We start from the raw sequence: 17,145 nt of genomic DNA, 5'->3' as shown, positions 1-17,145 counted from the left end.
AGTGGTTCTTAATGTCATCGCCACAGAGTTCCCCCAAAAGGTGCATTTTTAAAAAGAACACAGTGAAGTTTTAAAAATGCAATAATTCTCTCATCATGAGTTTATTTCCGTAGCATCAGGGAACACACTAATGCTTAATTTGCACAAGGTACTCCTTTCTTCCCCACCCCACACCCAAGTACTAAACTCTATCAGGTGAGCAAAAACAACCCCAAGACAAGGTTGACACTGAAGAGACAGCAGAGAGGTTTAGGTGAAGAAACCAAGAATTTCAAAAGAAGGAGAGATAATTTGTAATTGGGAAACCAGAGAAAAATTCATTGGGGGAAAACATTTCTAATAGTTAGAAGAATGGGTTAGATTTAGACACTGGAGACAGGAGGAATTCCTGATGGGGGTAAAGGCATAGAACTTTGAGAACATAGGATGTATTTCTACACCAGTTCTTGCCTCTTTACCAAGGACTGACCAAGATGAAAGGCAAAGGATAAGACTATCATTTGCTCTGATCATGGAGAATAATATCCTCCCAAGCAGAAACTCAAGTTCACTGACGAAAATTTTAATATGTAGAGTTATTCAAAACTAACAAAAGTCTGAGTATTGGACACAATACTGAGGAAAAAATTCACTGAATGGTACATTTAAAACAGTTCTCAAGAAAATATGGTAATATATACAATGAAATATTATTCAGTCATAAAAAAGAACGAAATCTTGTCATTTGTGACAACATGGATGAACCTTGAGGGAATTATACGAAGTTAAATAAGTCAGACAGAGAAAGACAAATAGTGTATGATTTCCGTTATATGTGAAAATCTAAAAAACAAAATAAACAACAAACCAAGCTCACAGACAGAGAACAGATTGGTGGTTATCAGAAATGTAAGGGGGGTATTTAGTCAGGGAGAGACGGATAAAATGAGTGAAGGAGGGGTCAAACTGTACAAACTTTTAGTTATACAATAAATAAACTAGGGATATAAAATAAATAAATGGATAAAAACTATGATATACACCTATCAACACTTTTCCAGTACAACTAAACTCACAGATAAAGGGATTTTAGGAAGAATTTTAAAAATGCAATCGTCTACATACTACCTGGCAAATGTATGCATGTCATTTTTAAAAGCGGTAAGTGAAAGAACAAATTCAGCTCCAAGGTCATATTTGTTAACCTGATTTAGGATAAAACTGTTCTCTAGGAGACATACTCCCATGACTTAGGTAGATTATTTTTATATGATAAATTTTAATCAAACAGCAACAGCTTTCTTTCAAGATATAAAATAATGAGGCAATTTACAATAGAATGTTTTGAGGATGCTCTTTTGCCCTGTAGGGGTAGAGCAAGAGATGATACAAGGTCAGGTTTTAAATAAACTCATGCCTCACAAAAAGATGAACAGCCTGGACAGATTTAGCCTTCTGGGTAAAGTCTTCTGAGGCCTAAGAAGAGGTAGGTTGCAAAATGAGGGAGGGAACCAAAATGTTAATCAAGTAATCAGGCCAGAGAAGAAGTTACAGCTCTGGGATATGATGATTACAGATCTCTGTTTGCTTGTGTACACAATTCTAATAACAGTTAGGTAATGTTATGAATACAAAGTCATGTGAAAGAACCCCCCAAATATACTCACTTTTAGGCATGCCCCTTGAGAAACATATCAAAAGTAAGAAACACAGGATATGGTCTGACTGATTAATGATTTCTATATTCTGGATAGGAAAGCCACACTACCTATGTTTTTAGGTTGCCACATCAGGCCAGAAAAGTTAAAACATGCATAATTTGAAAGTATGACATGCATCTTTTTAAAGTAAGAATTTCTTAATCCGGAGGACTCATCAACTAGGGTCTGCTTGTTTGTCTGAATACACAAAGTCCCATCCCCAGAAACTCTGATTCTCAAGGCCCTGTGCTACATGCTAAGTTGCTTCAGTCCTGTCCGCCTCTGTGCGACCCCATGGACTGTAGCCCACCAGGCTCCCCTGTCCATGGGATTCTCCAGGCAAGAATACTGGAGTGGATTGCCATTTCCTCCTCCAAGGGATCTTCCCAACCCAGGGATTGAACCTGCGTCTCTTATGTCTCCTGCATTGGCAGGTGGGTTCTTTACCACTAGCACCACCTGGGAAGCCCTGAGTGGGGCCTAACAAGGTATATTCAAGAAATGATTCCCAACATGGCAACTTTGCTGTGATATTATGGAGACACTAAGCCAATGCCAGCATTTGCCTACCCCAGATTACTCATGATATGAGAAAAAATAAATTTTTATATTATTTAAAAATAAATAAATAAAAGTGAAAACAGAAAAGATTCTGAAGTCAACCTCATGCACACTCCTGGTTATGAATCAGAGCAAAACAATCAAATAAAACAACTACAAGACACAAGAGTATTTTGGCAGAAGAGGATTTAGTCTCAGTTCTGGCACTCATTGAACATGTCTTCTTAGGCAGGTTCATATAATCCCTGAAGGACGTTTTCTCAGCTATAAATCAATGGTAATAGCACCTACTCTTTCTTGGTCGTGGGATCAAAAGAGATGTATTAGTTATCTACCGCTGTGGAGCAAGCTACTTCAGAACTTTGTGTCTTCAAGTAACAAACACTTATGATCTTACACTTACCGTTGGTAGGAATCCAAGTGTACTTTTGTTAGGTAGTTAGTCAGACAAGAGGAGGTCCCCACCTCTTTCTTGACAGGGTCATCTCCCCCCGCCCCCACACTGGCAATCAGAGGACACCCAGAGGTCTTCCCTTTCGGTACCAAGGACCACTAAGTTTCCAGCCTCATCAGGACCAAACAAGAGGAAAAAAAACCACAACACCAGCACAGGTTGGCACAGATACACGAAGATCTAAAAGATCTTTGGGAAACTGAGGTTCATTATGCTGTATTTGTAATAAATTAGCATTGAGGCTTTCGCCTCCCCCACCCCCACCCATCTTGCGGGCTTTGCTTGTGTGCTCGTGTGTAAGAGCCTGTGCACGAGGAGAAAAGAGACATAACCTGAAGCTGTCAATCACTCTGTCGGTCAAATGTCAGGACACAGAGAGGGGCTCGTCACCAGCCAGACCCCTATTGCAGTTCTGCTTCTGGTTGCCAGACTTCTCACTCCTCCTCTGTCTCTCTGGAGCCCACTTTTGTTTGCCTAGTGAAACTCTTGCTACTTACTATGTCTCGACTGAATTCTTTCCTTTGGGGGACAAGGATTGAGAAAACTGCCATTTTGGTGGTAATACCTTTAACTGGGTGCCTCTGGGTCTCTCAAAAGGTAGCAATTAAAGTGTTAACTGGGGCTTCTCTGGTAGTCCAGTGGCTAGCACCCCACACTCCCAATGCAGGGGGCCCAGGTTTGCTCCCTAATCAAGGAACTGGATCCCACATGCTGCAACCAAGACAGGGCAGCCAAACAAATTAATAAACATTAAAAAAAATGAAGTGTCAATTATGGCTGTGGTCTCACATATAAAGGGCTTCCCAAGTGACACAAGTGGTAAAGAATTGGCCCGCCAAGGCAGGAGATGCGAGAGACATAGGTTCGATCCCTGGGTTAGGACGATCCCCTGGAAGAAGGAAATGAGAACCCAATCCAGTATTCTTGCTTGTAAAATCCCATGGACAGAGGAGACTCATAGGTTACAGTCCATGGGGTCCCAAAGAGTCAGAGACAGCTGAGCGACTGAGTACTAGCATCACTAGCATCTCGCATATAATGAGTTCAACCAGCAGAGGATTCGCTTCCAAGCCCACTCACATTACTGTCGCCCAGCCTCAGGTCTTCACTGACTGCCAGCTGGAAACATCAGTTCCTTGACACAAGGCGCTCCCAAACTTACAACATGGCAGCTGGCTTCCCCCAGAGTGAGCCAGTGAGACGGTAAGAGAGGGTGAGCAAGAAGGAAGTAGCAGCTTTTTTAACTTAGTTGCTGAAGTAATATCCCATTCTCTTTTGTCATAGTCTATCCATTGGAAGCAAGTCTCTAGGTCCAGTCCACACTCAAGGGGAGGAGATTACATAAGAGCATAAATACGAGGAGGTGGGGATCACTGGGCACCATATTAGATGCTGCCTACCACAAGAGATGACATATGATAATCTGAGGAATGAAAGACTTATATGGAAATATGTTCCAAATGGAAAAAAAAAAATAAGGCAGAACTTGAGTTACAGAAATCTACTTTATGGATAACATTCTGAGAATTTGCTAAGAAGTGTCACCACCTTCTCACTCACCTCATATGTGTCACCCTATGGCAGTAAGTATATCATGATTTTTTTTTTTCAGGCTGACACATCTGTGAACTGGTTAGTCAAAAAGGGAAGAAAAGGAGGATGAGCAAATAAGGGACCTCATGACCCATCAAGTAACACTCCGTGACAATTCGCACTTTCATATTTATCATGAGAAGCAGTATGGTAACGGCCATAAGGAGTATGGGAAAAAATAACAACAATTTTAGAAACTTTATAAAAACTGTTTCCCATATTGATTTTTTCCTATAAAGCTGTTTTATCAGCTCAAAATGGCAATACATCCTAATGGGAATGTACATAAGCAATGCGACAGTTTTAAAACATGGCCCCAGGATTCTTGACACTCTTTTCCATCTAGAACTGGAGTCTATGTCCCTTCCCCTTGCCTCTACCATAAGATCTGTGATGGCTTTGACTGAGAGACTCACTGTAAGACTTCTGAATCTAAGAGAAACTAAAAAGTTTCTCTCTGGTCCTCTTAGGAAATCCGCTCTTGGGATGCAACCACCATCCCATGAGTCAGTGAGTGAAATCACTCAGTTGTGTCTGATTCTTTGTGACCCCATGGGCTGTAGCCACCAGGCTCCTCTGTCCATGGAATTCTCCAGGCAAAATACTGGAGTGGGCAGCCATTCCCTTCTCCAGGAGATCTTCCCAACCCAGGGATTGCACCCAGGTCCCCCACACTGCAGGCAGATTCTTTTTTTTTTTTTTTTTAATAAATTTATTTATTTTAGTTGGGGGCTAATTACTTTACAATATTGTAATAGTTTTTGCCATACAATGACATGAATCAGCCATGGGTTTACATGTGTTCCCCTTCCTGGACCCCCCACCCACCTCCCTCCCCATCCCATCCCTCTGGGTCATCCCATTGCCCCGGCCCTGAGCATTTGTCTCATGCATCGAACATGGAATGGTGTTCTGTTTCACATATGATAATATACATGTTTCAATGCTATTCTCCCAGAACGTCCCACCCTCACCTTCTCCCTCAGAGCCCATAAGACTGTTCTATGCATCTGTGTCTCTTTTTCTGTCTTGCATATAGGGTTATCGTTACCATCTTTCAAATTCCATATATATGCATTAGTATACTGTATTGGTGTTTTTCTTTCTGACTTACTTCACTCTGTATAATGGGCTCCAGTTTCATCCATCTCAATAGAACCGATTAAAATGTATTTTTTTAATGGCTGAGTAATATTCCATTGTGTATATGTACCACAGCTTCCTTATCCATTCGTCTGCTGATGGACATCTAGGTTGCTTCCATGTCCTGGCTATTGTAAACAGTGCTGCGATGAACATTGGGGTACACGCGTCTCTTTCAATTCTGGTTTCCTTGGTGTGTATGCCCAGCAGTGGGATGGCTGGGTCATATGGCAGTTCTATTCCCAGTTTTTTAAGGAATCTCCACACTGTTCTCCATAGTGGCTGTACTAGTTTGCATTCCCACCAACAGTGTAAGAGGGTTCCCTTTTCTCCACACCCTCTCCAGCATTTATTGCTTGTAGACTTTTGGATAGCAGCCATTCTGACTGGTGTGAAATGATACCTCATTGTGGTTTTGATTTGCATTTCTCCAATAATGAGTGACGTTGAGCATCTTTTCATGTGTTTGTTAGCCATCTGTATGTCTTCTTTGGAGAAATGTCTGTTTAGTTCTTTGGCCCATTTTTTGATTGGGTCGTTTATTTTTCTGGAATTCAGCTGCAGGAGTTGCTTGTATATTTTTGAGATTAATTGTTTGTCTGTTGCTTCGTTTGCTATTATTTTCTCCCATTCTGAAGGCTGTCTTTTCACCTTGCTTAGAGTTTCCTTTGTTGTGCAAAAGCTTTTAATTTTAATTAGGTCCCATTTGTTTATTTTGCTTTTATTTCCAATATTCTGGGAGGTGGGTCATGGAGGATCCTGCTGTGATTTATGTCGGAGAGTGTTTTGTGCAGGCAGATTCTTTATCATCTGAGCCATCAGGGAAGCCCAATGAGGAAGCTCAAACTAGCCCACATAGAGAAAAACCCACACAGGGTCTCAAGAACACAATGAGAGCAAGATTTGGCTAGTCCTCAACTGCTCCAGCTTCTGATTGCTTCTGCTACAGCCATCATCAGTCTACAACCATAAATAAGTCACCATATGAGAGATTCCCCTCCCAAATCCAGAACTGCCTGGCCCACCCCTTACTGAATTCTTGACCCAGAAAGGTTGACAGATAATTTTAAGATACGACTGTTGTTGATTTAGCCCAGTGTTTTGAGGTAGTTACATAACAAGAGATAATTGTAACAGCCAGTAAGTAATCCCACACTGACAATAAAGTCATGTATAAAGAAGATGGTAACATCAAAGAGGGGTATATGAGGTTAAAATATTCTCAAAACATTTAAGACTGTTAGACAACAGATGCGAACCACTACCTCCAGGAAGGTCTTTGTGAAAACTATTACAATTGGGAAACATTAACAGTGAAGATATGTCTAAAAGTAATCTTATGATAACAGGAAAGTAAGTGGTTACAAATCATAAAAATTGGAAATAGAGCATTTTTATTCCTATAATATGTCTCAGATCAACTGATTAACAAATGTGGTCAGCCATGACCTCCTTCTCTTGTCATATCACAAACCATAATACCATTTGGTGTTATACCAGCTTTGCAAATATTATCCATTTCTCTCAATATTTACCCCCCACAGATGCACATCACTAGCAGCCACATACTGTCCCTTTCATTGAGAATCATACAGATCATGTTATCTTCAGCTCCCTTTTTTCCTCCTCTACCACATTTATTTACATCTTCCTCTCCTTTCCCTTTCTTCTTTCTTATCTTCTGGAAAATCTTTGCATCCTCAGTTTGAAGACCCTGTCTTTTCCACCCATTCACTCTTGCGTACCAATACCTGATCCATCAAATATGCTTCTTTATATCTTTGGTGTCCCTTCTTGTCCTCATTATTATAAAAATCTTTATGACATATTATAAAATTTATGTCTTGATTTCAAAAACATCCTTAGGTAACCTCTAACACTCTTCACTCAGACAATTCTCCAAGAGGTTGTCTGTACTCAATGTTTCCAATATTTTTTGCTGCACATTTACTCTTTAAATCCATTGTAACCTGACTTCGAATATCCAACACTATCGGAACTATTCCTTAAAAGGTACCACCAGTGGTCTTTTCTCAGCACTGTACCCTTCTCCACTGACTTCATTGTAGTATTTGGCACAGTTGATAGAGCTTTTCTTTCTGAAATTTTTCTCCTTTTTTTTTTTTGGCTGCACCATGTGGCTTGTGGGAACTTAAGTTTCCTGAACAGGGATTGAACCTGTGCCTTCGTCAGGCAGTGAGGGCTTGGAGTCCTACCACTGGACCACCAGGGAATTCCTGAAATTCTTCTACTTTTGACTTTTTTTAAAAAAAAGCGTTCACTGGCTTTTTTTTTAATTTGTATGTATTCCTTCTCTGTTCTCTCCTCTAAATCATTATCTACTCTCCAAATATTCCAACAGAAACATTCCTCATCTTCTTCTGTTTATACCAACATTTCCGATGAACTAAATCAGGAAGCCCAAATCTCTTGCTCCACCATAATTCTGACTTGAAACAGGCACACAGGTGTACTTCAAACTCTCTTATTGATTTGCTCAATCTGATGTCTGAATATCAACCTATAGAGGAATTTAATGCATCACACAAAGCAAGGACTTCTCATATAAGAAAATGCTTTCTACATAGGAGGTCAAAGTCACAAGAATACTAGCAGTCACCTTGATCACTGGGAAGAACGATCCTTAATTCAACAAATTCAGGTTTGAGAACTCTGATTTTAAGCACTAACTTGCTATTCTCTGCACCTAAATGCTCTGATCTCTGGTACCTGCATGTCTTATGCCTTGATTAACTTCACTCAACAAGTATCACCACCCTTCTGAGAGAGATCTCTCAGGAATGCCATGTGTGAAGTGGCATCTCTCATGCAACACTCAGGAGACACATTATATATTAATCTCCTTGCTGTCTGTTTTCCCTCACAGGAGTATAGGTTTCATGACACCACACACTTTGGTGCAATGCTGTCTCCTCAGAACATGGAAGAGTATTTAGCCCATAGTAGGGGCTTCCCTGGTGGCTCAGACGGTAAAGAATCCACCTGCAATGTGGAAGATCTGGGTTTGATCCCTGGGTTGGGAAGATCCCCTGGAGGAGGGCCTACTCCAGTATTCTTGCCTGGAGTATCCCCATGGACAGAGGAGCCTGATGGGCTACAGTCCATGGGGTCGTAAAGAGTTGGACATGACTGAGCAGCTAACCCAACAACAACAAACAACATAATAAATATTTGTTGAAAAACAAATAACAACTACAAAGTGAATGATTTAATGAAAATGTTCTCATTTCCATGTATAGAAAGTTTGTAACATTATAAAGTAAATATAAGAACCCTCAAGGTAAAACAATATGTTTTTCACCACATGAACCAATTCATATGTTTGGGTAACAGCCATCTAATCAAAGTTTCTTTGCAAAAAGTAATGTGATTAGCTATTCTCCAGTAGGACATCCCACTATCTTTCTTTTTTCTCAACAGAAACGACCTTACTGAAGTTTGCTGCCAAACTTTCTATTAGCTTACTAGCACAGAACTTTCTTTCTTAGAACATCTATCTAGGGTCTCCATGTAGGAGTCACTCAATTTTTATTTCTCTAACATCCTGTTTTCTCTCCATCATTTTTCTTCCACATGGACTTTTCTTTTTCATAGAACTCTTGGCCTGAGAGGAACTTAAGATATTGTTAGCCCAAGGGTTTCTAATCTTCCTTTCAGCAGCAAGACCTATTTCACATACAAAATCTTAATGAAACAGAGTCCTAAGTGGAGGGGCTGGAACCTGCTCCCCTGCTCATCTTCACTCCAGCATCCATGAGACACTGAGGAGAATCATAAGTCTCCTGTGAAAATCATAGGTAGTGCTGTGCTGCGCTAAGTCATGTGTGACTCTTTGTGACCCTATTGACTGTAGCCCGCCAGGCTCCTCTGTCCATGGGGTTCTCCAGGCAAGAATACTGGAGTGGGTTGCCATTTCCTCCTTCAGGGGATCTTCCTGATCCAGGGATCTAACCCACATCTTCTTGCATCTCCTGCATTGGCAGGCAGATTCTCTACTACCGTGCCGGCTGGGAAGCCGTGTGGATAGTCTGCCATGCTTTCTTAATTAAACTCAGATGCATTTCCCATGTCAACTCTTCCATTTCTCTAACAGGAGATTTATCTCATCCTCTGGGTTAAAAGCATTTACTGCAAAAATACAATATGTGTGTGACATACAATACAGGCAGTGGGAGGGCCATGCTGAGGGAAAGCAGAAAGGAAGGGCGCTGGTCTCGTAATTTCTCACCCACCAGAAAAACACACCTGAGTAGATCTATAATTTCCCTCAAGGGGGCGATTTTTTTTTTTTCCTTTTTTTATCCTCACTTCCTTGCTGCCTGCCCTTACCTTGACTTTCGTGTCATTGTCCCAGGTCTCTTCTGGCTTGGTTCCCCACCCCTACTCCACCCCACAAACCATAAGCATCCCCGAGGTCTAGGCGGGCCTTTCTTCTTCTCCTCCAGCTTCTCATTATTCAAGAACTAGTATGCTTTAGGACCTAGCACTGTCTGGTTCTGGTGGATGATCCCTGGATCCTCACTTATCTCCCAAGGCCGTTCAGTAAGAGATGTGTGCTAGACGTCTCTGTCAGGGGTCACCTGCTATCATCTGAGGTATACTGTCTGGACCTCTCTTCTCCTCCCTCCGACAGCACTCCTTTTCACTGTCCCCATTATCTTCCATGACTTCATAACTCACTTAGTTCCACAAACTTGACACTCTGGAGTCATCTTTGCCTCCTTTCTCTTCCGAATCATTATGGATCACCACAGTTTAATGACAACATCCTTCTGATCTGACTTTCTAGAAGCTATTCCAAAGTAGCCCAGCTAACAGTACATTTGAGGTGAACAGAGTCCATGTCTGCTGGTTTCCCATTGCCTGTAGGCACAGCACGTGGCACAGAATAGATGCCTAACAATTCTTGTTGAAAGAATAAGTGAATGGAATAAAAATATGTGATGTTTACTATAGCATAAAAACCTCAAGTAAATTACCCAGTGATAGTGTAATGTATGGGCACATTAATAAGATATTATAGCATAATTAAAATATTTTCAAGCATATATTAATGGCATGGAAATTGCTCCCTGTTTAATGTGAAAATAAAGAGAAGCTGAACACAAAAAACATAAATTTATTATTAACCTAGTTGTGAAAATCTAGAAAAAATAAAAATATTTGCCACTGGTTATCTCTAAATGGTGGTTTTTACTTATTTTCACACTGCTTTAAAATTTTTTCTAACTGCTTTATTTTTTAAAAACTTGATGCTCTAAAGATGGAGAAGGAAATGGCACCCCACTCCAGTACTCTTGCCTGGAAAATCTCATGGACGGAGGAGCCTGGTGGCCTGCAGTCCATGGGGTCGCTAAGAGTCAGATACGACTGAGCGACTTCACTTTCACTTTTCACTTTCATGCATTGGAGAAGGAAATGGCAACCCACTCCAGTGTTCTTGCCTGGAGAATCCCAGGGATGGGGGAGCCTGGTGGGCTGCTGTCTATGGGGTGGCACAGAGTCGGACACGACTGAAGCGACTTAGCAGCAGCAGCAGCAGCAGCAGCAATGCTCTTAAGAAAATTTACCACCACGGAAATAACTATGTCTTTTGATGGAATGCTTGAAAGAAACACGCACAAATTAGAAGAGGCGTTTATTCCCGGTGGGCGGTATTATAACCCATCTTCCTGACTTGGATTTTCTAAGTGAAAGTGTGAGTCACTTAGTCGTGTCTGACTCTTTTCGACCCCATGGACTGTAGCCCTCCAGGCTCCTCATGGAATTCTCCAGGCAAGAATACTGGAGTAGGTAACCATTCCTTTCTCCGGGGATCTTCCCAACCCAGAGACCAAACCCGCATCTCCTGCATTATAAGTGGATCTTTAACCATCTGAGCCAAAAGCATTGCTTAGTATTTTCAGTATTCTTCACTCCAGGATACATTGCTTAGTTCTCTGCTTCTGTCAGCCTTTATACAGTTGAATTTATCATGATATCATATTATTTTAATTTTGCTGAAATGTCATTTTAACCTTTATTATTCTTTTGTTAAACACTGTACTGTCTCCTTATTACTTCAAAAGTAAAATAAAATTAGAAGTCCTCAATCATTCAGGGTCCAAATTGCAATGTCCAATGTTACCTTCCAGGCATATAAGACAGACACCTACTGTTCCTACTCCACTCCTGGACTCCCCATCTCCCTTACTCCACTTCAAACCTTATCCTTTCTTAAATGCTTAACGAAAATGTTCTTAGCAATTTTATCAGAACACCCACAGCCCTTATGCATAATCCTGTAATATCGTGCATTTTTAGAATTAAAAAAGGTTAGAGCAGCAAGACATTAAAATCATTTGGCTCAACTTCTACCTTTACAGATGCAGAAACTACAATCCAATTAGAAAAGATGGCTTGTTCAGGAATTCAATATTGAACTCGTAAGAGTTCAGTATTTTAACGAATACAGGACCTACTATTACTGGATCTCCCATCTGCTGAGCAATTAATTGCTCAGCAATTTTTCATGACTCCATTCCCAAGGGTATGTCTATCCTGCCTATCTTGATCGTCCTCATTTATTCCAAGGCAGATAGCATGGCAGATAGATTCCGTTCCATCTCCACTGTACCCAGTGCTGCAGAGTGAGTGCTAAAGAAATACGGCGGAAATCACCTCAAGCAACCTAGTGATGAAAGTGAAGATACAAATATGTGACAGCAATACTCCATCTTAACAATATGGCTGCTACATCCAACTGGCTGGTAATGACCATCAGAGGAAGTGGTGGAAACTTTCCTTTACATACCATATGGCTGTTCTAGCCAATCATGAAACCTCAGGATTATGGTTAACATAGCACTGACGCATATACACTGCCATGTGAAAAATAGACAGCTAGTGGGAAGCTGCTATATAACATGGGGAGCTTAGCCCGGTGCTCTGTGATGACCCATAGGGTGGGATGAGGGGTGGTGGGAGGGAGGCTCAAGAGGAAGGGGATATATGGCTGATTCACATTGTTGTACAGCAGAAACCAACACAATATTTAAAGCAATTATCCTCCAATTAAAAATAAATTAAAAAAAAAAGATCCTGGAAAGAGAGCCAGGATAAGAAAACAGAGACTGGAACTGGGTCCACAGACAACATCTCTGCAGCCAGTTCATTGCGAAACACATAAGCTCAAGGAAGGATCTGACTCAAAAGCCAGGATGAGTAGTAATTTCAAAGTTGCAAGTGGCTCTTTTCACACATAGACACATACTCTTTTAAATTCTGAATGACATATACGAGGAAGAGACACATTTAACAAGGGTACCAATCAAATAATGTACAATGTGTTAACAAATAACTGGTGGATGAAATGCCATTGCAAGCCAGAAGACCCAGGAGACAGGGAAAGGTGAACCTCTGGGGTTAATCAACATTCAAAAGCAAGGAGAACTAGGACATGCCCTCAAGACACAATCATGCCAGCCTCTTCGTCCTGGCTGCGGTACTCTGGGGTCATGAGCCACACAAACCCGGAAGCATCTGCCAGGATCTCAAACAGCTGAGCAAGCACTCTCTGCCATTTGTCCAGCTGTTGTGAAATGACAGAAGAATGTTCCCAGGGTTTCATCAAGTAGATTTCTCTTTCAATTCAGAACAATATGATTAGAATACAAAATTTCTTGTTAGTTATGATTTTGTCACTCTGAGTGTATATTTACCTGGGTGTAGACATCTACTGCTTATTTTTGCAACTAACAAAGGTAAATTGAAAACATCATGGCACATTAAAAAATGAGTAACATTGAAGAAATAAAATAAATCACTCTTTTCCTCTAATAGCAGAGTCACTGCTAGAGAAGTAGGTGCCCATTCACCTGGCGATTCATAATGTCTTGAATATAATTTATCAAAATTCCATTACTTCCCTTCCTTTCTCCTATATGAGCATCACAATTTCAAGGGAAATGATTTAATGGTGAAATCTCAGGTTGTAGAATAGCCAGCTCACCTTACATATATCAACACTGTTGTTATACGTGGAAGTGAATGCACTGGACTTGTTAGAAATGTGAACTGCTCCCTCCCATCAAAGGAAGAAAAAAGAAACACATCAGAAAAAAGAAAACCTTCAAAAGAAAAATATAAAGTGACTGATCTTGGTTGCTTTTCACATAAAGACTCAATGTGTGGGAGTTAATTATATTAGTGATGGTGGGTAACAAGCTATTAATTTTGTGCTTCAAAGTTATTAAACACCTTTCTATATACAGTTCACAGGCAAATGAATGGACTTAATCTCTGTATTAAAACGCAAAACAAACCAAACAATCCCACGTTTCATGACTTTTCAGAGTTCATTACCTCCTTGACAATGCTTTCCCAGAGGCCAGATATGCTGCTTTAGAAAAGTCTCTGGCAGTTCACATGGGAAGCCTGTGAATGTGGATTTAATCACATTTAAGTCATTCCTCTTCAGACCAGACATGAAAGGTCACCAAGGAAAAGCATTCTTTCCTAGTGATTCAACTGTACTGGTTTAGTAAAATTTCTTCTTCCAATGATCCCACAACTCCTGACAGTCTGCTAGTTTAATGTGTCACATGGCTAACATGTGCAAATTTAAACAAGTCAGTGGAGGAAATAAAATATTTAAGATGATAACATTTAGTGTCAAGAGAAGTTTGTAGATTTCTCTTTTTTTGGTCAAGTCTAATTCTTTAGGGTAGAACCTAACATTATTTAATTCTAAAGTAGCAATTTTATATAGATGAGGATCTTTATCTAATTACCAAAGGACATTTTACTTGTAAAAATCATTACACATGTAAAAAAAATTACAGTAAATGAAGGCATTATTACCATAAATCATGACACTTATCCTCATTTAAGGGTCTCTGTGCTTTAATAATAGCAAAGAATAGCTTGGTTTATCAATGTTTCCAAACAAAATTTACAATGATTAATTTGATTTATTAAAAGCCTCATCATAGCTCAAAGGTATCTGAATACCCATAAAATTAGGAAATAATTGCCATAAAATCAAGAAATAATCACAAAATCTCCATACAAGAAACAATTCAACAAGATAGTACCTATTGGAAATGTTTACATTATAAAAATAATACTGAAAATTAAAGCTCTGACTAAGCTGTATCAATAAACTACACTTTCATGAAACAGAATTTTTGGTATTACTGCTACAGTGCTAATAAGTAAGTTGCTTCAGTCGTGTCCAACTCTGTGAGACCCCATGGACTGTAACCTGTCAGGCTCCTCTGTGCACGGAATTTCCCAGGCAAGAACACTGGGGTGGGTTGCCATTTCCTTCTCCAGGGGATTTTCCCAATTCAGGGACTGAACTCACGTCACCTGGACTGGCAGGCGGATTCTTTACCACTAGCACCACCTAGTATATGATATACCTCATCTTATCCATGGGAAAAACAGGTTCAGTGAGCTAAGTTCCTTGACCAAAGTGATAAAGTAGGTGACAAACCCCGGTCATCTGGCTACAGAACACATTTTTATTTTGTGCAGACTAAAAAAAATTTAAATTTTAGAGTAGTTTTAGATTTATACAAAATTGTGGAGAGCCGCACAGAGGCTTCCTGTATAGGCCTCACCAGTTTCCCCGATTGTTGAAGCCTGACATTACGCGGAACATCTACCACATCTAAGGAGCACACCCTGCAATGCTGATACGAGCTACACTGTACACCTCATTTGCCTTGCACTCTTTTTTCCCTAATGCCCTTTTTTTCTTCCAGGATTCCATGCAGGACACCACATGACATTCTGTTCTCATGTCTCCCTGGCCCCTTTCGGCCGTGACAGTGTCTCAGACTTTCTGGTTTTCATGACCTTGACAGTTTTAAGAAGTACTAGTCAGGGGAGGGGTGTTCAGGATGGGGGGACACATGTACACCCATTGCTGATTCATGTCAATCTATGGCAAAATCCACCACCATATTGTAAAGTAATTAGCCTCCGATTAAAATTAAAAAAAAAAAAAAGAAGTGCTAGACAGGTATTTTGTAGACTGTCCCTCCATTTGGGTTTGTATGATGTCTTTTCCTGATTACAGTGGAGTTATAATTTTGGGAGGAAGACCACAGAAGCAAAGTGCCATCCTCAATATATTGATACAAAGGGTACACACTATCAGTGTGACTTCTCTTTGATGATCTTAACTTTGAAGACTAGGCTGGGGTACTAGTTGCCTGGCTTCTCCATTCTAAAGTTACCACCCTCCCTTTCTCTCTTTTCATGCTCTGCTTTTTGGAAAAAAAGTTCAGTGGGTGAGAGTGGGAGGGAGTCAAGACACACCAACAGGGTGTGAAGCAGGGGGTGTGAAGCAGGGGCTATCTAAATAAATTAGTTGGCATTTTCCTATCAGAGCCTTCATTTTTAGCCCACTCTTCTATATTGCCTCTGACATTCTATCTTTTCTTAGTGTTTTGGCATATTATTCATGTGCAATAGTTTAAACACACAATTCTTCACTAATTTCCTGCTTTTGCAGAGGTCCAAAAAAATATGTTAGAATTAAATGTGACAACCAACAAACCTGAAATTATTTTCCACTATCACTGTAGGATTTGTCACTAAGGAATGCATTCTGAACCAACATTCCTCAGAAGCATTCTGTAAAGAACTTACCAGAAATATTCGTTCAAGTTGATCCTGAATGTCTTTCATTCCTGGAAAAGCAGCAACTCCCTGGATCATCTCAACAAAGATGCAGCCAACTCCCCTAAAGAGAGAAGAAAGAACTGTTACACAAAATTCAATATATTCTGCTTAGAAAACTAAATCTGCAATTAGAACATCTACTCCTACAAAGAGAAAGAGCGAATAAATAACATTCTCCACAAGCATAAAGGGCTGTACCACCGAGGGCTGTACTTGGTTCTGGGCTGCACCGAGACCCCAGAACTTTTGTTGCCCTTCTCTGTCTACTGCCCAGAAAGGGTTCCAAATAGATACAACTATACCAGGCTCAAAGAATCTGCCTGCAATGTGGGAGACCAGCGTTCAATCCTTGGGTCGGGAAGATTCCCTGGAGAAGGGAATGGCTACTCACTCCAGTATTCTTGCCTGGAGAATCCCAAGGACAGGGAGCCTGGTGGGCTACAGTCCATGGGGTCACAAAGAGTCTGACACAACTGAATGACTAACACTTTCACTTTTCACTCTTTCATACCGGGCTCAGAAAATGGTGGAAACCAATTAAGTATAAATCTCACTGACTCACCTTCACTCAGGATACAATCAAGAAATATAGAAAGCCCCCATAGTCTGGTTCTACCATGCTTTTCCAATTTGATTTCATAAATTCATAATGTGTTGTCCTCTCCAACTTTCCAGGGCTCTCTTTGCATCAGAATCATCTGGGGAACTTTTAAAACAATGCAAATGATCTGAACACAAACTCCAGAGACCTGGTTTCAATCAGTTGGAGGTCAGGTATTTAGACGATTCAGGGCAACTACAGTGAGGATCTGTGAACTTTGAACTGTGGTGTTGGAGAAGACTCTTGAGAGTCCCTTGGATTGCAAGGAGATCAAACCAGTCAATCCTAAAGGAAATGAGTACTGAATATTCATTGGAAGGACTGATGCTGAAGCTGAAATTCCAATACTTTGGCCACCTGATGCAAAGAACTGACTCATTGGAAAAGACCCTGATGCTGGGAAAGATTGAGGGCGGGAG

At 40.5% G+C, this 17,145-nt stretch overlaps 1 protein-coding gene across 15 annotated transcripts in view; it reads right to left on the bottom strand.

Annotated features, from left to right (window-relative positions):
• The window catches only part of CDK14 (cyclin dependent kinase 14), a 642,291-nt gene that overhangs the window by 235,351 nt on the left and 389,795 nt on the right, over window positions 1–17,145 (bottom strand). For all 15 annotated transcript variants that reach the window (XR_014066045.1, XR_014066046.1, XR_014066047.1 and 12 more), the window contains one exon: window positions 16,093–16,186. Coding sequence is in view for 12 of the 15 variants with exons in the window: in XM_081531328.1 (XP_081387454.1) it covers window positions 16,093–16,186 (94 nt within the window). In the remaining 3 variants the exon portion in view is untranslated. The remainder of the gene's footprint in view (window positions 1–16,092; window positions 16,187–17,145) is intronic.

The sequence above is a fragment of the Giraffa tippelskirchi genome, chromosome 10 (genome assembly GCF_054371585.1).
Source record: "Giraffa tippelskirchi isolate mGirTip1 chromosome 10, T2T-mGirTip1v1.2.pri, whole genome shotgun sequence".
NCBI classification, from domain to species: domain Eukaryota; kingdom Metazoa; phylum Chordata; class Mammalia; order Artiodactyla; family Giraffidae; genus Giraffa; species Giraffa tippelskirchi.
This window is presented reverse-complemented; position numbering and strand designations above follow the sequence as displayed.